This window comes from Balaenoptera musculus, chromosome 2 (genome assembly GCF_009873245.2).
Source record: "Balaenoptera musculus isolate JJ_BM4_2016_0621 chromosome 2, mBalMus1.pri.v3, whole genome shotgun sequence".
Classification (NCBI taxonomy): Eukaryota; Metazoa; Chordata; class Mammalia; order Artiodactyla; family Balaenopteridae; genus Balaenoptera; species Balaenoptera musculus.
Genome location: NC_045786.1, coordinates 60,465,045 through 60,489,502, shown reverse-complemented (window position 1 = coordinate 60,489,502; position 24,458 = coordinate 60,465,045). Strand labels below are relative to the sequence as shown.

The following is a 24,458-nucleotide window of genomic DNA, read 5'->3' as shown; positions in this document are numbered from 1 at the left end:
GTAAATGATTGGCTATGACTGGCTCAAAATGAAGTGGGGTTAGTCGTTGATTAGGTTGATTTCAAGAGCAGACCTATTGTAGCAGGGTTTGGTTGTCTGTGGGTGATTCCGCTCAAGACTGATATTGACTGGTCTTTCCTTTTCCCGTTTAAATACCTGAGGACATGAGTAAGGTTCTTCAGGCAAGAGCAGAATTTTCTTTTTTTGGTTGTCAAATAACCCTTTATTTTTGTTTGCAGTTCTTAACTAGTTGGGCATTCCACTGCACCACGGTTGATGTCATCTATGATGTCGTGAGGGTGGCGGCCATCAACATTGCAGCCCACAGACTGGGTGGCCCCCAGGATCTCTTTAATGGTTCCAGAGAGTTCTCTAGCTAAAGATCGATTCTGCATCTGTCAGGCAATGTTGACAATCTCATCAAAAGTGATGTTTCCACTGTGCTTAATGTTTTTCTGCTTCCTTCTGTCTCTTGGCGGTTCCTTGGGGCCTTGATGATCAGTCCTCAACCTGGGCTTGTCTGTTCTGAATGGTCAGTTTCACAGTAATCCTCAGACCCTTCCAATCACCAGTTGCCTTGGCGATGTCATCACCAACCTTTTTTGGAGACAGACCCAGGGGGCCAATCTTGGGGGCCAGGGCAGATGTGGCACCAACTTCCCCACTGGTGCACCTCAGGTACACGACTTTTATCTTGTTGGGGTCGAACTTAGGCAACATGGTGGAGGCGGCTGGTGTCGGATGAACCCGGATTCGGGACGACTGAAGAAAGTTGCACCTTGGCCTCCTCTGAGCCAAAAGCTGGAAGTCTTTTTTTTTTAAATTTTTCTTGGAGTATAGTTGATTTACAATGTTGTGTTAGTTTCAGGTGTACAGCAAAGTGATTCAGTTATACATATACATGTATCCACTCTTTTTTAGATTCTTTTCCCATATAGGCCATTACAGAGTATTGAGTAGGGTTCCCTTGTGCTATATAGTAGGTCCTTGTTAGTTATCTATTTTATATATAGCAGTGTGTATATGTCAATCCCAATCTCCCAATTTATCTCTCCCCCCACCCTTACCCTGGGTAACCATAAGTTTCTTTTCGACATATGTAACTCTATTTCTGTTTTGTAGGTAAGTTCATTTGTACCCTTCTTTTACATTCTACATATAAGTGATATCATATGATATCTGTCTTTCTCTGTCTGACTTACTTCACTCAGTGTGACAATCTCTAGGTCTACCCATGTTGCTGCAAATGGCATTATTTCGTTCTTTTTTTATGGCTGAGTAACATTCCATTGTATAGATGTACCACATCTTCTTTATCCGTTCCTCTGTTGATGGACATTTAGGTTGCTTCCATGTCCTCGCTATTGTAAATAGTGCTGCATTGAACATTGGGGTGCACGTATCTTTTTGAATTATGGTTTTGTCCGGTTATATGCCCAGAAGTGGGATTGCTGGATCATATGGTAGCTCTATTTTTAGCTTTTTAAGGAACCTCCATACTGTTCTCCACAGTGCTGTACCAATTTACATTCCCATCAAGTGTAGGAGGGTTCCCTATTCTCCACACCCACTCCAGCATTTATTGTTTGTAGACTGATGATGGCCATTCTGACCAGTGTGAGGTGATACCTCATTGCAGTTGTTTTTTTAAATAAATTTATTTATTTTATTTATTTTATTTTTGACTGCGTTGGGTCTTTCTTGCTGTGTGCGGGCTTTCTCTAGTTGCGGTTCGCAGGGACTGCTCTTTGTTGTGATGTGCGGGCTTCTCATTGCGGTGGCTTCTCTAGTTGCGGAGCATGGGCTCTAGGCACACGGGCTTCAGTAGTTGTGGCACGCGGGCTTATTTGCTCCGCAGCATGTGGGATCTTCCCGCACCAGGGCTTGAACCCGTGTCCCCTGCATTGGCAGGTGGATTCTTAACCACTGCGCCACCAGGGAAGCCCCTCATTGCAGTTTTGATTTGCATTTCTCTAGTAATTAGTGATGTTGAGCATCTTTTCTTGTGCTTTTTAGCCATCTGTATGTCTTCTTTGGAGAAACATCTATTTAGATCTGCCCATTTTTTGATTGGGTTTCTTTTCTTTTCGTTTTTTTTTAAAATTTATTTATTTATTTATTTTAGCTGTGTTGGGTCTTAATTTCTGTGCGAGGGCTTTCTCCAGTTGTGGCAAGTGGGGGCCACTCTTCATCACGGTGCGCGGGCCTCTCACTATCGCGGCCTCTCTTGTTGCAGAACACAGGCTCCAGACGCGCAGGCTCAGTAGCTGTGGCTCACGGGCCCAGTTGCTCCGCGGCATGTGGGATCTTCCCAGACCAGGGCTCGAACCCGTGTCCCCTGCATTGGCAGGCAGATTCTCAACCACTGCGCCACCAGGGAAGCCCTCGTTTTTTTTTGATATTGAGCTGCATGAGCTCTTTGTATATTTTGGAGATTAATCCCTTGTTGGTTGCTTCGTTTGCAAATATTTTCTCCCATTCTGAGGGTTGTCTTTTCGTTTTGCCTATGGTTTCCTTTGCTGTGCAAAAGCTTTTAAGTTTAATTAGTTCCCACTTGTTTAGTTTTGGTTTTATTTTCATTACTCTAGGAGGTGGATTGAAAAAGATCTTGCTGTGATTTATGTCAAAGAGTGTTCTGCCTGTGTTTTCCTCTAAGACTTTAATAGTATCCGGCCTTACATTTAGGCCTTTAATCCATTTTGAGTTTATTTTTATGTATGGTGTTAGGGAGTGTTCTAATTTCATTCGTTTACATGTAGCTGTCCAGTCTTCCCAGCACCACTTAAGAGACGGTCTTTTCTCCATTGTATATTCTTGCCTTCTTTGTCATAGATTAGGTAACCATAGGTTCGTGGGTTTATCTCTGGACTTTCTATCCTGTTCCATTGATCTATATTTCTGCTTTTGTGCCAGTATCATACTCTTTTTTTTGGTTTTTTAAAAATTTTATTTATTTATTTTTGGCTGCATTGGGTCTTCGTTGCTGCGCGGGCTTTCTCTAGTTGTGGCGAGCAGGGGCTACTCTTCATTGCGGTGCGCAGGCTTCTCATTGAGGTGGCTTTTGTTGTGGCATACAGGCTCTAGGCGCACGGGTTTCAGTAGTTGTGGCACGTGGACTCAGTAGTTGTGGCTCACGGGCTCTAGAGCGCAGGCTCAGTCATTGTGGCGCACAGGCTTAGTTGCTCCATGGCATGTGGGATCTTCCCAGACCAGGGCTCGAACCCGTGTCCCCTGCATTGGCAGGCAGATTCTTAACCACTGAGCCACGAGGGAAGCCCCATACTGTGTTGATTACTGTAGCTTTGTAGTGTAAAGAGTGGAATTTTCCAGTCTTATCTCCCTTTTGGTCCTCATTGACAGATCATGGAAGAGGCTATTAAATATTGTCTAGAACGAGAATGGGCAATTTTTTAAAAAGGTACAAATGAACTTATTTACAAAACAGAAAGAGACTCACAGACATAGAAAACAAAAGTATGGTTACCCAAGGGAAAGGGGGGTGGGGAGTGATATATTAAGAGGTTGGGATTAACATACACACACTACTATATATAAAATAGATAACCAACAGTGACTTACTGTATAGCACAGGGAACTGTACTCAATATTTTGTAAAACCGATAAGAGAAAAGAATCTGAAAAAGAATATACATATATATGTGTATAACTGAATCACTGTGCTGTACACCTGAAACTAACACGACATTGTAAATCAACTATACTTCAATTGAAAAAAAAGATATTAAAAAAAGAATGCTAAAAAATATGTGCACAGGTATGATAGGACACATTTTATTAAAAATCAGAAAAAAAGAATGGGCAATTTTTTTTCCTGCAAAGGACCAGAAGGTAAATATTTTAGGCTTTGCAAGCCGTCCGGTCTCTGTTGCTGGTACTCAGCTCTGCTGTTGTAGCACAGAAGCATCATGGACAATATGTAAACAAATAAGTGTGGTCATGTTCAAATAAAACTTTATTTACAAAAACAGGTGGTTGGCCAGATTTGATCCACAGGCCATAATTTGCTGACTCCTAGTCTAGAATTCTAAATCTAATCTATCTAGGTTAGATATGGTTATGGTTTTCCCTGCTGGGTGAAATGGTGGTTGTAGTGATCATCATGATTTCATTTTGTTTTTGATTCAGGATCATCTGTTGCACCATCTGATGAGGCAGCCACCACATAGTAGAGTTTAATTCCGACACCAACTACATAGAATATGACTGCAACATAAACAAATATACAACTAGTAGAATAAGGAGGGACTGGAAAGTTCACCAAAGTCATAATTCACATTTTCACAGATTAAACCGTCAGATAAGATCTTCTTCTTCTTCTTCTTTTTAAAATTATTTATTTATTTATTTTTATTTATTTTGGTTGCGCTGGGTCTTAGTTGTGGCACTTGGGATCTTTGTTGAGGCGTGCGGGATCTTTAGTTTTAGCATGCGGGATCTTTCTTTCTTTTTTTTTTTAGTTGCAGCATGCATGCGGGATCTAGTTCCCCGACCAGGATAGAACCGAGGCCCCCTGCATTGGGAGCGCAGAGTCTTACTCACTGGACCACCAGGGAAGTCCCAAGAGCCTCTTCTTGACCTAAGTTATGGTAATAAGAAAAGGAGTATAGACCAGGTTGTTACCTTTTGAAATTTTTTGAAGTTTCTCTCACTTTTTTGATAATGTTGAAAACCTGTCTGAGAGATCTTTGGGAATATAAGCTGCTTCAAAGCAAATAGATCTGAAGTTTCTGAGGGAACTGTATTGCCAAAAAACCCCACAAGCCTGGCCTGAATAAATAAGTAAAGCCATAAAACAACACTTGGGTCTCCAACCCTGCACCATCAGGAAGCAGGCTGTCAAAGCTGTATAGTCCCCAAGGAAGGCATGCTCCCACTTCACGTACAGCCAGGGAAAAAAATGGCTGAGGGAGGACTTGCCAGAGGGCAGAACCAGGGTAGAAGGAGAACAATGACAAGAGAATTATTCCTCGAGAGCAAAACTGGGTCTAATCTGAGAACTTCCTTCACTGCCCAGAAAGCGTGTCTTTTTTTACCCGCCCCCATTTAACTTTTTGTTTTAATTGAAGTATAATTGACCTACAACACTGTGTTAGTTCCAGGTGCACAACATGGTGATTTGATATTTCTATACATTACGAGACGCTCACCACAATAAGTCTAGTTACTATCTGTCACCATGCAAAGATATGACATAATTATTGACTATACTCCCTATGCTGTTCATTTTATCTCTGTGACTCATTTATTTTGTAAATGAAAGATTGTACCTCTTAATCTCACCACCCATTTCATTTATTCCCCACCCCCCACCCCCCGGCAACCACCTGTTTGCTCTCAGTATCTATGAGTCTGTTTCTGTTTTGTTGTTTGTTCATTTGTTGTGTTTTTTTTTAGATTCCATATATAAGTGAGATCATACAGTATTTGTCTTTCTCTGACTTATTTCACTTAGCACTATACCCTCTAAGTCCATTCATGCTGTTACAAATGGCAAGATTTCATTATTTTTTAGGCCAACATTACATTGTGTGTGTGTATGTGGGAGGAGATATATATATATAGACAAATAGATCCAAAACACGACTCAGCAAAATAGTTTATTTCTTGCTCACCTAATAGTCCTGGACGGATATAGTTGATTTACAATGTTGTGTTAGTTGTCTTTTGATAATAGCTATTCTGACAGGTATGAGGTGATACCTCAGTGTGGGTTTTTTTTTTAACTGTTAAACTCATTGTGGTTTTGATTTGCATTTCCCTAATGATTGAGCATCTTTTCATGTGTTTCATCCAGGCTAATTAGAAAAGACTGTGATCCAGATATTGATATGAAATTCAATAATTGAATGGGACTTTTGTCTTCTCCCTTGGGGGAAGGGTGAATATATTTGGTGACCAGAGAGGCTGACTGTAACAGAGACCTTGTCTGTCTACCGAAAGCTATTAATCTCTGGGACTACTAGACTAGTTTCCCATATTCCCATTCAATTTGGGTGCAGCCATATGACCAAATTTTCTCCAATGTAATGTGAGTGGAAGCAATATCTACCACTTTCTGGGGATGGTAGACCACAAGATGGACAGATCCAAGGACCCTGAATGACGGCAATGTAGGAGAGCTTCCTCCCTGACCTGAATATCTGTCCAGGACTATTAGGTGAGCAAGAAATAAACTATTTTGCTGAGTCGTGTTTTGGATCTATTTGTTGCAGTAGTTTAGCCTGCATTAACTGATATACACCCCATGAGTCATGCTTGTTCAACATAATGATTATATATATACATCCTCTTTAAACATAATTATTAATGGTAACATACTAAACATCCTGTAACGAGCCTTGCTTTTTTCATTTAATGTCTTGGAAAGTGTTCCATATTAGTACATTAAAAACTTCATTTTATATTCTTTCTTTTTGCTTTTTGACAGCTTAAGTACAATGTTACCTAACCAGTTCCCTACTGATGGACATCTAGGCTTTTTCTAATCTTTAGCTAGTGTTCTATGTTGCAGTTCTTTCAGCTGGTACTCTGCAAATGCAAGGCACAGTTCAGCTTCAGGTCCAGCAGTGTCTGGTTTTACTCTCTGAATTAGGACTTTACTTAGTTTCTTTTAGACAAATTACAAAGCTAATATTTGACCATATTGATTCTCTGTGGCCTACTATTGTAAAATTCAAATGGTTACAAATTCAAATACTTACATTGATGGGAGGAATATAGCATGGTGGTTAGCAGCACAAATTACAGTCAGACAGCCCTGGGTTCAAATCCCAGCTCTGCTACGTGTAACATGTAACTTAACCTTGGGTGAGTTGCTTAACTACTATAAGCATTAGTTTTCTCACCAGTAAAATGGGGGTTATTTTGAGGATTAAATGATAATGTAAGTGAAGTGCTTAGCGCATGATAACCATCAGTTAATAAGCACTGTAGAATTTTCCTTAATATACAATTTTTTTCTAATTACCAAAGAAAGCAAAAATTAAACCTGAGTCTAAGGTTAGGACATGTATCATAACTATCTTTATTGTTAAGATGGGAAATTGTTTTTTAAAAGATTAAATGATTTTTTCTTTTTCAAAATGATTTTATTTTACATACTTTTCTGTAACTTGCTAGTTTCTTTTTAAATTCTACAACTGAACACTTCCTATCTCAGTAGAAATGTACTGACTTCATTCTTTGTAAAGACTGTAATTTGGGGGGTGGGGGATGATTCATTTTTATTGAGGAGAGAGCCCTCAAATCTTGTGACTATTCATTTGAATTTTGTATCAAACTGTCAGGGTTAGATTGTATTGGGTCCAGGCTGATTCTATATTGCAGGTTCAGGAAATTCAGTCATTGCAGATGCCATAATTACTGTTAAAGCAAACAACACAGAGGCTTCATCGAGTTGGGGAGTGAGAGGGAAGGAGCTACAGAAAACATACACAAACGTAAATGCCATTCTCCTAGCACTTGAATTCCAGAAGTGAAACTGGAGGGTTCAACTGTCCATATTAGGAAATGACTGGTTGCTTGATGACCACAGCGTTAAGCTAAGTATTTTGCCCTATTTATTGTGAGGGTAGGAGGAGGCATGAAAGGGAATTGGTCAGGAGGACATTATTAGTAAATCAGTTTTAGTAAAACTAACAGTTTTATAACCACCCTATTCTCTTCCAACCTAATCTCAGTGCAGTTATAAGCATTATAAAATCAAACTCTCACTTTAAGTGGAGAGACTGAAAACCGAGCTCAGTTCTTTAAGATGAAGTTTCTGAAACAGATTCCCAAATGGGGTTATCTCCTATTCCCTGAAATTGCAGCAGAGTTAAGAACCTGTGTTAAGATTAGTTTGAATCCATCAAAGCCTTCAACATGTGCTCTTGCCATAAAGTAGCAAATGAAGGCATGGAGAACAGACAACCTTTTCAACTTCTCTGGCACTGAATATATTTCACCTTAATAAAATGTCAGGAACTCCCATTAAACTATACTTGGTTTCCTTTAGCTCAGATTCAGGATTAACTAGCATTAAGCTTGCAACAGAAACACAGCTGTGGTGCACATGCTGTGTGGAAGCAATAAAGACATGATGAACCTGGTGCCCAAACATCACAAAAGCAAGTGCTCCCCTCCCTATATTTGGGAAATTTCTTTTCCACTGATGTTTCTTCAGTATACCTTGCATCTTCTGAGCTCTTGTTTCTAACTAAGATCCTTGCCTGGTCTCCTTCATAACATCTCTATACTTGTCTTGATTTTTTTTCTTTTAACACAGAAAGGGCAAGAGTCCTGGCCAACCTTGACAATAGAAAAATGTATATTACTATTCTTGAGAACTCAACCTTCAGTGCTGGTGCTTGGGAGTAAAGATTTTTGATGGATTAAAGCCCCTGGGCATGTGTAGGTATCTGTGGACACATTTACAGGAACCAGCTGGACCCACAATTCTCCCAGCCAACCAGCCTCACTGGCAGGCCAACTTCAGCTTGGGCACCCTCTCACCAGCACTTGATGGTGTCTGGTTTATAACAGCTCTGTTGGATGGGGGGCCACATGGCTCCCAAAGAGCCCTGACGAGAGGCACAGACCTGAGACCAGATGTCTCGTTCTAGGACAGATGGCTTGAACGGCCTCCTGTTCCCCTTTGCTCTGGAAGTCTACGGGACTGCTGAGTGCCAGGGCCACCACAGAAATCTAGGTGGAGCTTTGCAAAGACAGCTTTCAATTAAGTGTCAAGAAGAGTGAAATGATCCAATGTTTTCAAAGATGAACCAATTGCCTTAGAGGTCTGACCTCTTCTATTCCCAGGTGAGGGAAAGAACAACATAGTCCAGTTCACCAAAATGTTGGCAAATCCCAGAATCACAGGGTTGGAAAGGACCTTCGTGGTGAGAGCAGGCTGAAAGGGAATGTGGCAAGAGAGCTGCTTCCTGCAGGGGACGGCTGGCTGCCCACCGCCAGGAGTCCTCAATAACTAGGTGCTGGCAGTTCCTCAGCGTTGACTGGCTTGTGGAGGCTGACACATCACAACTCGAGACATCAGACACCAAATACCAATTATCTGATTTAAAAGATGAACCACAACAACAAAAATACAAACATTTCTGTGAAATAAAGGACCCAGGAGTCAGCCTGATGGGCATATGCCCCTCTGTAGGAAAACACATTGGAAGCCCAATCAGGCGGCAGGTAACGTTACTGGTACAACCACCACCACAGCAGCAAGGTCCCCTCGGGAGTGTGTGGACTGGATATACCTGCCTTCAGACCCCTGGCCTTGGACTGTCACATTCTTTCCTTACACACAGTTAATACCATTTACTCATCAGAGGCTTCACACGTGCTAATTGAGGTTCCTGAGGCTATACCTTGATCTCAGAACAAGAAGAATCTTAATCATCTGTTACATTTTAATTTCCTATTACAGTAAAATGTATAGTAACTGCCTCACTGCCCTTCTGCCTTACCTGAAAAACCTCTTGTAGGACCAATGCAAGTCGAAAACATCATCACTGTTAATTTCAATGGGAAAACATTTTATACGTTCCAAGTCCCCAAATTGACATCCATTCATGTGAAAACACCAGATCTCTTTAAGATGGACACAATTACAACAATAATTAACATTGGTTATCATGAAGACATAAAGGCACTTTCTCTTCATTAATTATTACTAATTACACTATTATTCTATAATATGGCCATTTACCTGTTGTTTCTTAGCTTTTATGCCCTGTACTATTTAAGACTAAATTTATAACAAAACATACATACAAATGATACCCAATATTTATACAATTCAACTTTTATTTTTAACAAGAGAAATAAAATCAATGAAAACCATGCAAATGATATCACCTTTATTGAACAGTTGAAATAAAAGAGACATGATGTAAGATTATCCCTGCTATATTTAAGCAAAACACTAAGAAATGTGATGGGAGAACCTAAGGTAACATGGGCCAGCTATGTGAAGATGATACACGGTGACGCTCTTCTTCAGCTCTAAGAATTACACCAAGTAAATCCAACCTGATTGATAGATGCAAAGAAATGCCTTGGGTATCAGTTATCTTTTATTGCAAAACAAACTGCCTCAAAACTAATTGGTTTAACTTTAAAACAATAAACCTAATTTTTCACTGGTCTATGGGTTTGTCGATGGGCTTCTTCTGGTCTGGGCCAGCATAGCTGGGTCTAGATGGTCTACAATGGCCTGACTCACATGTCTGATGGTTGGCAGGCTAGTTGGTCTAAGGAGCCCCACTCATATGTCTGGCAGTTGCTTAGATGTCAGTTGGGGTGATGACCACATGTCTTTCATCATTCATCAGGTTAGCCAGGAGTTTTTCACAAGGTGATGGAAGAGTTCTCAGCAGCAAGAGAGAGCAAGCCATAATTGTAAGCATTTTTTAAGACTTCTAGTATCAGAAGACTGCTAATATTCCATAAAACAAAGCAAGTCACAGAGCCAAGCCTAGATTCATAAAATGGAGAAATAGACTCCACCTCTCGATGGGAGAAGCTGAAAATACTATGGCTATTCCGTTCAATGTACCACACCTCGGAAGCCAAAGTAGCGAGATTAAATGGTATTCCTTGTAACCATAATGGGTGAATATCTCAGGATTTAAACACATTACTATGAAAGGGGAGGGGGGTGTTTCTGCTTCAACTACTGAGGTTACCTAGTAAGGCTGCCCTCTTGGGTCCTCTACTACATGTGAGGCAAGGAAATAAAACCAAAGAGGTAGGCAGAGGCTAGGGCTCTGCAGGCCACATGAAGGAATTTAGGTCTTGATCCCAAGAGTAATGGGAAGCCATAGAGCGTTTTAAGGAGAGAGATAAGATCACTTGGGCTGCAATGAGGGCAGTAATTCTAGAAGCTTTGCCAGGAAGGGGAATCTTGAGATAAGGCTTTAGTCACAGAATATGGGGTCAAAGGAAAGGGTTTTTTTTTGTTTTTGTTTTTTCAAAGCAAAAGATGGTTGAAACTGATGGAAGGATCCAATATTGCAAGAGGTTAAGGGGAGAACCCTGAGAATTGGGAAAGGAAACTTGAGCATGCATGGAAAGTTTAAAGTTTAAAAAAATTATCATACAATAAAATTGATTGTATTTTTCTTATACAGTTCTATGGATTTTAATACATGTATAGACTCATGTAACTACCACCACAGTCAGAATACAGAAGAGTTTCATCATCCCAAAACCCTTCTTTTTGCTATCCCTTTATAGTCACTCCTCCATCCCTAATTCCTGGCAACCACTGACTTATTTTCCATCACTATAGTTTTAATAATTTCAAGATTTTCATTTTGAGACTAGCTTCCTTCATTCAGCATAATGCCTTTACTGTTATGTTGTTATAATGCCAAGTTGTTGGGTGTATCAATACTTCTTTCCTTTGTATTGCTAAGTAGTATTCCATTGGGGTCAGCTTCTGATAGAATTCCCCAGGTAGTAGTGATATCACTATTCTACCATTTACTTGGGGCAAAAACCTTGATCACCCTTGACTCTCTTCTCTAACCTATACATAATCCATTAGTAAATCCTGTGGCTTTACTTTCAAAATACACCTGAAATCTGACCAGTTCTTACCACCTCCAATGCTATCATCTAGTTCAGGCCACCATCATCTTCTGCCAGGACTAGTGCTTCCACTCTTACTTCAATACCCTCATTGTCTATTCTCCATACGACAGCTAGAATGAAACTTTTATTTTTTCATTTATTTATTTTTGGCCATGTGGCATGCGGGATCTTAGTTCCCCAACCGGGGATCAAACCCATGCCCCCAGCAGTGGAAGCTCAGAGCCCTAACCACTGGACTGCCAGGGAATTCCCTCAAATGAAACTTTCAGAGACTTAAATCTGATCAAGTTACTCTTGTGCTCAAAACTCTTCAGTGGTTTAAGTGGTAACAATCCAAAGTTGTCACCATGGCCTACAAAGTCCCACATTGACTGGGCCCCTGGCTACCTCTCTGATGTCATCTCCTACCACTCTCCCCCCACTCACTCTGTATCAGCTATAGTGGTCTCCTTGCTAATTCTATAGCATGTCAAGCACGTTCCTGCCTCAGAGCATTTGAATTTGCTGTCTCCTCTGTCTGGAACATGCTTTCCCTAGTTATCCACATGGCTTACCCCCATCAAGTCAATTCCAGTTTCTGCTTAAGTGTCCCTTATCAATGAGTCTTTCTCTGACTAATGTCTAAAATAGCAGCCACCTGAGACCAATGTCTAACCCTTACCCTGCTTTGTTCTTCTTAGAATACATATATATATATATATACATATGTATAAAAACAAATATATATGTATTGTTTTTCTGTCTCCTCACATTAGGAAGATCCTTGAAGACAAGGAATTTTTTTGTTCATTGCTCAACAAGCACCTAGATGAGTACATGAGTGCCTCATCTGGCATACAGTGGGAGTTCAATGATTTTTTTTTTTTTTTTTTTTTTTGGCCGCACTGCGCAGCATGAAGTATCTTATTTCCCCAACCAGGGATGGAACCCGTGCCCTCTGCAGTGGAAGCATGGATTCTTAACCACTGGACTGCCAGCAAAGTCCCTCAGTGAATAGTTCTGATTGAGTAACTTATAGGAGGAAAGGACAGATGGGAACACATGTAGATTTCTAGATTTTAGGGCATTCTACATTTTCTATTACTTATACAGTAAGATAATCAGGGGAAGGGGTACGGGAAGCATAGGGGATTAGAGACTTGCTGATAGTGGAGAGCAGGTTAACTAGAAAAATATAATGAAATTTCCAGACACTGTTCAAAGCCCATTTAAGGCTGACATTATTATATTTAGTGATGCCAATCTGTTCAGCAGGACAATTTACTATGACAAGTTACAGGCATTGAGAAGAATGTTAGTCCACCCACAGTGGAGGACTTAGTTGGGGAAAAGAGGAGTGTTGGGGCAGGTTTAAGAGTAAGTAAGAGGGGGATTGTAATGAGGTACCATTGAATCTAAGATGGATAAGGAAGGAACTGAAGAATGAGAATTAAGTAGAAGCTTTCAACAGATTGGAGGTTCTGATAAAGTAAAAAAGACCGTTATGGTGAAGTTCTTAAGCAGTCAAGCTAAAGGTTATCAGGCTGTGGTTGGACAGAGGGATGTTCGAACTACTGATTCATAACACGATAGGGGTTCTGGTGACAAGGTCCAGGTTTTTGACTGGGATTGGGAGGTTGATGTAAGGGATGAGGCCTGCATGTTAAATGAGTTGTCCACAGTGACTCTGAATTTATCAAGATGGAAGATGGTTAGAGAAGAGAAAGTAAGACAAGGACCTGGATGCACAAATTAGCAGATCATCTCTACAGAGGCGGTTAAATGGGCAGCAAAGTCTTACAAGTAAGCGTCAGAGAAGCAAGGGTTTTTACAAGAGGTGACAGTATATGGCACCTTGCCCCCACTTTTGGAACCTGGGAAGCGACACTACTAATCCATGTGAGGGAGCTCCAGGGGACGCAGCATCCTCAGAGAACAGAGAAAAGCTGATCTGGAAGCGGGAATCTCAGAGGAAGATCGGTTTGAAGGTAGGAGGTTGGGGAGGGGACCGAAGCAGCAGAAAACCCTGACACTCCTTGTCCTTTATTTACCTTCCTCCCAACTTACCGCCCGCCCACGCTACACCAACCTCCACAACTAGAAAACACTCAGAAAAGACTGAAAGCAGACCGGCTCTTTTCAACTCCCCGCGGAAGTACTCACACCGGAACTCCTCCATGTCTGCGCTTCCCCATTGGCGGAAGCTTCCGCCAGCTTCTACTCACTTCCGCCCACGACTCAGTTGGGCGGGGCTTTCCCTATAAGTCACTTCCGCCCGACCCCGCCCCTCGTTCCCTTTTTGGCCGTTTCCGGCCTCAGGCCCCGCCCCATACCGTGTGACCCCGCCCCCTTCCCGCCCCGGGCCGGCAACCCGGCCCCGCGGCGCCGCTTCCGGTGCGGGCCCCGCCCCGGCTGTGGCCCCCGGCTGCGGAGAAGTCCGAAACGCAGCTGCCGCGCCGGGGCCTGAGTGGCTGCCTCTTCCACCGCCGGCGGACCCGGAGCTCCCCGTACAGGTAAGCCGCGTGGGGCCCAGCTCCCTCAGCCTCGGCGGGAGCGAGGGCTGTGGCAGGTGGAGGGGACTGCGGAGTAGGAGGAGAGGCAGGTGTGTAGGGGAAGACGTGAAGACGCGGGCCAACGGAGCACGGGGGCCAAGGAGGAAAAGTGAGAGAGCTGGGAGGAGCCCGGAGGCGCCCTCGCCCATTAGGGTGATATGAGATAAAGGGATGGGAAGAGTGAGGGGCCCCTGGGAACTGAGACGGCTAGAATAGGTGGGGTTGGGACAATCTAAGAAGAGCCGGCGGATTGGCTGGGAGGGCTCAGTAGAGGTAAAAGTGATAGAATTGGGTTGTGGGGGTATAAAGAATGGCGGGGGGGTGGAGGTATGGGGCTTAAAGGGGGCTGAGGCCAGAGGGATCCGGCAGCGAAGGTAGAGGGAATGGTGGGCGAGGCCGGCTTCAAAGCTGCAAGGAGTCCGTTGCGCCGGGCTTAGAGGTTCGGGAACTTTAGGGGAAATGGGAGAGGGAGCCGTGTGAAGGGATGGAGTGGTTTAGATTTCTGAGACCTAAGTTTTCTAAAAGTAGGCAGGTGGTATTGTTGTTTGGATCAACTAGCTGCTTAGGGACAGGGGAAAGATAGGCTCTTTGGGGGAGGGTGTGTGTATCGAGTTGTAGAACTGAGTCATCTCAGCCTTAACTAAAGAGGCTGTGAGACACCACCCCCTCTGCTGGGGACAGCATACAGAGAAGATGGTGCCACAAGATGAGAAGCAGTTGTTCAATGACTGGCAGGACTTGGATGAAAAATTATCCCGCTTTTGATTGATTGATGTTATAATGTTGTAAGGAGAATTAAAATGACCACCGAATTATTTTCTTTATTCTTTGGTTTACTTTTCTTTGATGCAAATTGTTTTTATTTTAAATGAACACTTTTGGCAACTGGATTTAATGTGGGTGTAAATCTTTTCATGCTTTGTTACACTGTAAAAAGGGCTATAGCAGAATGAAAGTATTGCTTCCGGCATAATTCACACTTTCTAAAGTGCCAAGAGAGGAAGTAAAGGGAGTAAGAGGCAAATTGGAATTTGAATCTTTCACAGAATGCAAAAGACAAAAGCAGTGCTTCTAAGATTAAACAGAAAATGAGAATTTTAAAATTTCTACTTTTTTGCCTAGCTTTAAAAGTCGTACCTTTTTTCTCTAACCTGGTTTTAAAAAAATGCCTAAATCCAAACAGTTTTTATTGCTAGGAGTTTGATTACTTCCCCATGAATTTTTGAAGATACCTAAGATATTTAAGTTTTTGGGGTTTTTTGTTTTTTGTTTTTAAATCTTTCTACCCAGTCCTAAAACAGTGGAACAACGCAAATATCAAGTCCCAACCTGTGCAGTGCAGCTTCTTCTTTCATGTGATGACAACATTGTACGCCATGTTGCAAGTCCTGTTAACCTAAAATTTGCCCATGCATAGTAATCCATTCAGTTATGGAGACTTGCTGAGGAAGCATAACTCAAGTGAGGTTTGCTGGGGATGGGGGCCTGGAAAGGAGGAAGGGAAGGGGGGTTGGTTAGAGGAGGAGAGGGTGTGAAAGGGGTGTGTGTTTGGAGACTGATTGGTAAGAATGCTGATAAACCTGCCCCCAGAATACTTCTGGCCTGAAAGCCTTTTCTTTTTGTATTCGTCATAGAATGTCATAGAAGTGAATCAGAAAGAAAGGGGATGTGAAGAGATTTAGTAGGCTGTTTATGAAAAAGAAGCTTTGCCTCGTTTAGACAATATTGATACCTGTTTCCAATTAATTACCTTAAAAATCTCCAGAGGAATTCCCCCGTTTGTTTTTTGAGTGAGGATTGCAATTTGAAACTCTTGCCTCCTTGCGTGTTTCTTTCTCTCATGTTGTTGAAATTGGATTCTTTTTGAGGCTATATAATGTCTGGTTAGCATTGGCTCAGCCCACTCAAAAAGCAGGCTTGGCAATTTGATCTGGGAAATTTTAAAAATTTAGACCTAAGAGCAGTTTGCTAGGTTCCGCTTTTCTATGGGAGAAATCTTGCCGTCTGCCTGATAGCTCTGTGCCTTGCTTAGATGGTAATATCTTTCTCTGATGGGCCTGGGAACCTAAGCAATATTCTCTTTCTTGTAGGCAGGCCCTTCTTTCCCTTTTTTTTTAATTGTGGTTTTCATACTCTCAACCTCTGTACAGTGCAAACCCAGTTGCTTTTTCAGTAATAAACAGATTAATGTTTGATAATGTTGAGGAAGAGAGATCAGAACACAGATGTTTGCAGACTCAATGTCATCTGGATTTACTTCATTTTAAACCCACAGTAGTCCACCGCAGCTGAGATTCATCCTGTATTTCTCCTCTTAAATCCTGTTCCTCTTCTGCATACTTTTCCTTACCCAACTCCCACCACCCCCTACCCCGCCCTACCCCCACCTCAAACTCCCACCACTTACTCATCTTAAAACTCAGGTTTACGGGCATATGTTTAATACTCAGAACTCATGCCCTTTACTGGAGAAAAGAAAACCTTTTTATACCTGCTTTACATTGTTGGTTTGTTTTTTTTTCTTTTTTGTTTTCTCCTTCTTTGTGGTTTCTATTAATCACTTAGAGGTTTACACCCAGTGTGCCTGCCGGGCTGTGCCCAGGTTCAGAGCCATGCCAATCGGTGGGTGAAGCTTGAGGCAGTGATGGAGCCACTGCAGCCTCAGCAGAAGCAGCAGCCGCCGCAGCAGCAGCCGCCACCACCACCACAGCCACCACACCTGGCTCCTCTGCAGATGGACGCCAGAGAGAAGCAGGTTCAGCAGATGAGAGAAACCCCGTTCTTGTTTGCCCAGAAGCTGGTCACACAGCAGACTCACCTTTCTGCCACACCTGGGAGGCCTTCTGGCAGCCCTGCCCTGGGTCCCTTAGCCAGAGTTCCACCAGCCCCAGCAGTGGCCCGAGTGTTTGAACGGAGCAAGGTGAACTCAGAGCCTGAGGAAGAGGAAGGAGGTTTGGAAGATGAGGATGGGGATGATGAAGTTGCAGAGGTGGCTGAGAAAGAGACCCAGGCTGCTTCAAAATATTTTCACGTGCAGAAGGTGGCTCGCCAAGACCCCAGAGCAGCACCCGTATCTGGTCTGCTTCCAGCGCCAGGGCTCCCACCACATGGACAGCAAGCTAAAGAAGACCATACCAAAGATGCTCCTAAGGCCTCAGCTTCGGTCTCCACAGCAGGGCAGCCGGGCTGGAATCTGGATGAGCAGCTCAAGCAGGTCAGTCTTTCTGGTATGGGGGCGTTATTTGTTCTCCCTAAAGGCTAGCCAGGGAGGGGTACTGGACTGCCAGGGTCTGTGCCAGTCTGTGCCTTCTCAGCCTACTTCAGTGACCAGCAGCCTAGAATGAATAGACTGAGTTTTTTCCTCATAGTTGTTTTCTTGATTAGAGCAGTGAAATGTGTAAGTTATTCCTAATATAGATTGTTCCAAGTTTAATATGAAAGACTGTAAGTACAGTCTTTTTTTTTTTAAAGGAAGAATGAGGTTGCAACAGTGTTATGAGGGATATCTAAAAATGAGATGTGTGGCTCTAATTTCAGTTTTTCTAGTAGTAGTTTGGTAAGAGAACAGTCTTGCCTAACACAGTGTCTTAGCTCCAGGCTAACCCAGGATCATGCTTTTTAAGATCAGTTTTGTTGTTTTGCTGCTAAACATAGCTGATGAGAACCTTTTGCATTGTGTATATTTTCCAGCAAAGAGCCTTTAGACATGATTTCATTTCACCCTTATATCACCTCCTTTGAAACAGGGAAGGGTAGACCTCACAATTCCCTTATTTTTTTACTTTTTTTTGGCTGTGCTGTGCGGCTTGCAGGATCTTAGTTCCCTGACCAGGGATTGAACCCAGGCCATGGCAGTGAAAGTGCAGACTCCTAACCACTAGACCTCCAGGGAATCCCTCACAATTCCCTTTTGAGCCAAGGCAAGCTTCAGTGATTCCCAAACATGGCAGAGCATCAGAGTCATCTAGGGAGTTTTTAAAAATATAGATTCAAGGGTCCTAATGAATTATCCTAGGGGGTAGAACCTAAGGAATCTGTGCTCTCTTTGCCTTCTAATTCCTCTTGTCTTTCTGACTTGCCATGCCGCTTTTCTTCAGCTGAAGAATGGGAGTGATGATCAGTTCTTCCAGGCTAAGTGACTTGTTGGTGATTAGGCAGGGAGTTCATAATAAAGCCGGTAATATTTGGGTCCTCCCCATAAGCACATATACTCCATGTGGTCCAGTGGTGCTGTTTAGAAATTAGTTGTGAAGGGCTATGGATTTACACAGGGCATCCGAGAAGTCATATGAGAAAGGTCCTTTGCAAGCTGAAAACTCAGCATCTTTCTATCAAGGCGCCCTGCCTATGCAGTTGATCTGAGTTTCACAGTAGCAGTGTTTGTAGTAGATCCCAGAGCCAGCAAAGTGGGGTTCAAATCCCATCTCTTCCATCTATTACCCTTGTGATCCTTTGGTAGGGCTCTTAATTCCTTTGAGCCCTCTGTGAAATCAAACTAACGACGCCTACCTCCAAGGATGTTGTGACGATTAACAGAACCAGCGTGTGGTGGGTAGTAGTGCTCCAGGTGCTCTTTCATGCAAACAGTGCCATCCTCTGCTGCATCCACACAGACATGCTCGGAAGCAGGGGAGACACTGAGATGCACCGAGGTTTTCCCTCAGATCACCAGGGAGGTAGTGGCAGAGCTCGGACTAGGATCAGAGAATGCCAGCTTCCCCGACAGCAGCAGCCTGGCCGCCAGCCCAGATCCGCTTCCCGGTTGATTGCTTTGGTTTAGCAAAACATCTGTGACTTGCCGGCAGCCCCCGCACTGCTGTGTGGTTGGCAGAGTTCCATGCTGGCCGCTGAGTCAGCTCCTAGTGGGATCCCGCCCTGACAGCACTGGGAAAGTTCAGGCCCGAGGTGGCTGGGCTGCCCCCGCCTTGGCAGCTGGCCAGCCTCTGCATGTGTGCGGTCGTTCCTAGAAAGTACAGCCTCGTGCGAGGAACAAGTGGAGCTCCAGAGCCTGTCTGTCTTCAGGAAGTGCAGCAGGTGTTGAGGTCAAGCCATTAGAGCTTTGAAAAAAGACACTCTGCAGAAGTGGCGTGTACGTGCACACACGTGTGCGCTATGCAGGCACCCAACACTGGTTCTAGACAGCATCAGCCCCGTGGCTGCACAGCTCAGTGCTTGGGAGGCTGGCTGTTGGCTTCTGAAACCCCTTGAGTTCATTTTAAGTTTCCGAGGCATACTCACTAATTATAGACTGCCTGGCAGAGCACCTGCCAGAATGTTTTTAAATGCCAGCGTAGCTGAGGCCTAATCTCTCACCCTAAATTTACCCTCCCCCTGGATTTGGAGATCAAGAGCTGGGTTAGGGGGTCACTGGGTAACGATGACTTTAAACCTTAGATGTGTACCTCCTTTTCTCCTTTTGAATTTAATTTTTCAAGATTGATTTGGTCTGTGCCCTCCTCCTTTATCTAATCCTGCTTCTAACAGTAAATAATGTGCTTGGGGATTTTTAAAATGTTTTAGTTGTGCTTTGGAAGGGGGACTAAAATAATATCCTATGGGAGAGCCTTTAGAAACTACTACAAACTGTGAGACTAGCTTTTTTAAAAAATTATTCAAAGTCTTTTGTTTCTTATGCAGTTAACTTCCAGAGAGCAGAAAAAGATCTTATTAATGGGTGACAGTGTCCATTTTGTTCTTTTACATGACAAACTTTTACAGAGGCTTCTTTAGGCCAGGCCTCTGCTCCAGGGGCTAAGGCATGCTTCTCCCTTGAAGAGCTCACCAGCTAGGTTTAGCAGAGGCAGTGTGGGAACTCAAGGGGGATTGAGTCTTGGGTTGCAACAATTTTACTGTCCTGACTCAGTTAAAGCCCAACTGTCCGGTCTGAGCTATGCTGCAGATATTTTAAAACAGAGTTTTGTTTCAGATATTCATACACCAAGATAAAGTTGATTTTGTCTACAGCATAGCTAACATAGCTTGGTAAATGAACATAAATACTCAAAAGTATTTACAAGATTTGGGGCTGGTGTGGGGGCCTCAGTGGGCATCTGCCAACTGCAAAGCAAAATTTGGAACGCTTAAGGGCTCCACAGATTATCTTTTGTTTCTGAAATCACAATCTTATAACATGTAAAGTCAAAATTATTTCACGTTTTCTCCTTGAAGAAACTCTTAGAAAGTAAGTAAGAAAGTAATTTGCTTCTCAAGGCCTGGATTGTTAGAAAGAGTGTGGCATCCTCTGACCCCAGAGCGATGGGAAGATGGATAATGCCCTTGAGCCAAGCTTCTAAAACCCATCAGATTTCGATGGGCAGAGTAAATAATTGTAAAACAAGACAACAGAGAGCTGAGTGTCCCTTCTCTCAAGGGAGATCAGTAGAAGCCTGTCAACATACAACCAGCTAGGGGTGTTGCTGGCCTGTTAGGGGTGGTCTTCTGTCCTTCTGGAAAGAGAGCAGTTCAGGCAGTGCAGGCTTTGTCTGTCTTGAGCCCATTAATGGAGCCAGTTTTCCAGAAGGGCAAAGACTCCTTCCCATAGGATAGGAAGATGAATGATGGCTTGATGGGCATATGAGAGCCAGAGAGTGTGTCTGATTTTCTATATACTTTGGCAGTCTCTTGGATTACTGAGTGTGAGAAGGAGGAAGGTTGACTGACTGCTTGGTCTCCAGAATCCATTACCAAGAGTTCCTCTAAGTAGTGAGGTGTAGTCTCTCAGGCTAGGCCTACTTTTCTGGGTACGTACTGCATGTCTTGGAACATTTGATGCTTTTAGTAAAGATTGTGCAGACTATTACCTGAAAATAAATAAGATCATGCGCTTTCTCCACTTTCTTTGTAGGTCTGCTTTGCATGGCCTTAGCTCCGATATTCATAGTGGAATCCATCTGGATCAGTGTTTCTCAGTTGGAGTTGATCTCCCCAACCCCTCCTTCTCCCAAGGGATGTTTGGCAAAGTCGAGAGATATGTTTAGTTGTCATGACTGGGGCAGGTGGAGCTGTGCTGCTGACATCGCGTGGGTGGAGGCCAGGGATACTACTAAACGTCCTGCAATGCACAGGACAGTCCCCCACAGCAAAGAATTATCTGGCCCCCAAATGTCAGTAGCGCCAAGGTTGAGAAACCCTGCTTTAGACTGTGTAATTAGAACGAGAACATATGCTGTGCTTTCATCAGACACTGCCCTAGACTCTTCCTTTGTGTTTTGGCCCTGGTAACTGAAGTGTTTGGCAACCTTGAGTTTTCTTCACTTCTGTTTTCAGTATCCTTGTTGAGTTTGTGTCTTCTCCTGTCATCATCTGGGTGAGCAGACTGTCCATCACTTGGGGGAGGAATGGGACCTAGAACTTGCGCTCTCTTATTTGGCTCTGTCAGTGGTTCTTCAGCCCGGTGTTCCATGATATCTAAGATGTTGATGGTGATTTGTGAGAGTGCTCGGTCGCCCCTCTAGACTTTAACCCCAAAAGGTCAAGGCTTAAATACTCAGCAAACTTGTTATGTAGTAAAAGATGTAATTATTAAATCAGCATTGGTTTCGGAGCCAAAAGATGTGGATTTAGATCCTAACTCCACCACTTGCTTGCTATAATGCTTGGGACAGATGTCCTACCCTACCTTTCTGAACCCATACATACATCTCTCCCAGAGGATGATAATCCTCTCTTGCCATCCTCAGGGAGCAATTTTAAAGATACTACAAAGATGGAAGAAGAAAATGAGTGTGAAAGATCTTTTTAAAATTTATACCATTATGCAAAGATTAGGTTGAATTGTCATTAGCACCTAAATACTTTTTGAAGCTATAATTTTTCAATTTTTACTATCTTTGTAGGGTAAGATGTTCCATAAATCTTAGTGCTCTCAAGCAACTCCTTTTCAAGTTTTCTAGAGTTGTAACCAAACTCTAGTATTCTAGGGTTCTCTGAAGCATTTCAGGATTATGTGAGTTAAAGCCATTGCACTCTTGAAGCTGCTTCTTTCCATATTAAAATAAGGATATTTCTCCTTTAGGTAGAAGTAAGCTTTGTTTATGTTGAATTCTTATAAATACATGATTAGGGACTTAACTTGGGTCTTTATCTTTCTTAGCAAAGACTAATCCCTCCATGTGTGTCCCAGATCCCATCCCCTCCTAATTTTCAGGGACCTGCTCCATCTGTGAACCCATTTCCCTGACTCTTGGGACTCTCTTCTGAAGTTTATTCCACATTAACACGTGTTCTACTATCCCCAAATTAAAAAAAAAAAAAAAGTCTCCTTTTAATCAGTATATCTGCCTGATTTGATTGCTACCAGGGAATGAGAAGTCACTTTTTATTTTTTTAATTTTAATTTTATTTTTTTTGGCCACGCCACTTGGCTTGTGGGATCTTAGTTCCCTGACCAGGGATCGAACCCGGACCTTCTGCAGTGAAAGCATGGAGTCCTAACCACTGGACTGCCAGGAAATTCCCTAGAAATCACTTTTTAAAAACTTTCCCTTGACTGCACATCTCTTTCCAACATGTTCTGTAGTCCTGACTATCCACGCACTTCCCACAACAAAGCCTCTCGGAAGTCGTTTGCACTCCTTACCTCCACTTTGTCACCTTCTACTCACTCCTCAACACACTTCAGTCTGGCCTCTGTCTCTTCCATATCCCTGAAGTTCCTCTTGGTAAGGCCTCCTAGTGATCACCATGTTTCCAAGCCCCGCCTGCTCTCGCCTCATGTGATTTCTCTGCAGTATTGAATTCAGTAGACTCCTCTCCTTGAAACATTTCCTTTTCTTCCTTTCTGTAGCTCCTCCATTGGCTTATTTTCTTTAACCTCTTTCTCTTCTTCTATCTAACCTCTAGAACTCCAAGTTCCCCAGGGCTCAGTTTTAAACCCTCTTCTTTATATGCTTCCCCTGGGCAATTTCTTTTACTTTCATGGCTTTAAATACTGTCCACAAGCCACTGACTCCAGTGTACATTGTTTGAGCCCATGTTTCCATTCTGAGTTCAATGGATATATTCCCAACTACCTTCTTGGGATGTTTTACTTAGATGTTTTACTGGCACCTCACGTTTAATACATGTAACTCTTAATTTCCCACCTACTCCCCACAACTATTTCCTCTATTTTCCTTCTCTGTAAAGGGCATTTCTACCCACTTGGTCATTCATATCAGAAACCTTAGAGCTGACTATCTTTGTATACCTTCTACTCTATCACTCCATCTGGTAATGTCCAGTTCATCACCAATTCTTATCAGTTCTCCCATCTAAATATCTAGAATCCTGCCACTTCTCTCCTCCACCATCGCGTACTTAATCCAAGCTTCTTACCTACCGTTGTAACTATCAACAAGTTTCTGTGTCTTCCCTCCTCCATTCTAATTCTCCGCACAGCAGCTACAGTGATCTTCTAAAAACCAAATCAGATTATGTCACTACTTTAACGCCCTCGAAGTTTGTCATCAGTTGCTCTAATTGTAAAAGTCCAAATCTGCATAATCTGATCCCTGCCTGCTTCTCCAGCCTTATTTTTGCCAATATCCTGACCTATCACTGTACTCCAGTCACCCTGGCCTTTGCATATGCCAGTGCTTCTGCCTAAAACACTCCTTCAGGCTCTTACCCCAGCTTCCGTTTTCACCTTAAACATCACTTTCTCAGAGGCACTGTCTTCACCTTTAGTGTAGGTCATGTTACAGGCATACCGTGGAGATATGGCGGATTCGGTTGTGTATATCACAATAAAGTAAGTCACATGAACTTTTTGGTTTCCCAGTGCATATAAAAGTTATGTTTACATTATACTGTAGTCTAGTAACTGTGCAATAGCGTTATATCTAGAAAAACAGTGTACATACCTTAAGTAAAAAATGCTTTATTGATAAAGCATACTAACCATTATCTGAGCCTTCAGCAAATTGTAATCTTTTTGTGATAGTAACATCAAAGATCACTGATCACAGATCACCATAACAAATATAATAATAATGAAAAAGTTTGAAATATTTCGAGAATTACCAAAATGTGACACAGAGACATGAAAGTGAGCAGAGGGTACTGGAAAAATAGCACCAATAGGTGTGCTCCAGGGAGGTCGGCTCGGTGCTTTGTGACGACCTAGAGGGGTGGGATAGGGAGGGTGGGAGGGAGGGGATGTGGGGATGTATGTATACTTATAGCTGATTCACTTTGTTGTACAGCAGAAACTAACACACCATTGTAGAGCAATTATACTCTTTTTTGGTTTTTAAAAATATGCCTGTTCTTACCATATGGTTTCTATTTCCTCCTTTAGCTCTTTGAACATCTTTAACTTTTAAAAAACTTTATATG

The 24,458-nt window shown here is 42.7% G+C and overlaps 1 protein-coding gene and 1 pseudogene across 5 annotated transcripts in view; one reads left to right on the top strand and one right to left on the bottom strand.

Moving 5' to 3' along the window:
- Positions 1-242: 242 nt before the first annotated feature.
- On the bottom strand, positions 243-23,689 carry LOC118890823 (annotated as a pseudogene).
- The window catches only part of ARID3B (AT-rich interaction domain 3B), a 60,310-nt gene continuing 49,852 nt past the window's right edge, over positions 14,001-24,458 (top strand). For all 5 annotated transcript variants that reach the window (XM_036844130.1, XM_036844132.1, XM_036844129.1 and 2 more), the window contains exons 1-2: positions 14,001-14,102; positions 16,707-17,355. In XM_036844130.1, coding sequence (XP_036700025.1) covers positions 16,786-17,355 — 570 coding nt within the window. In that variant the 5' untranslated portion in view covers positions 14,001-14,102; positions 16,707-16,785. The remainder of the gene's footprint in view (positions 14,103-16,706; positions 17,356-24,458) is intronic.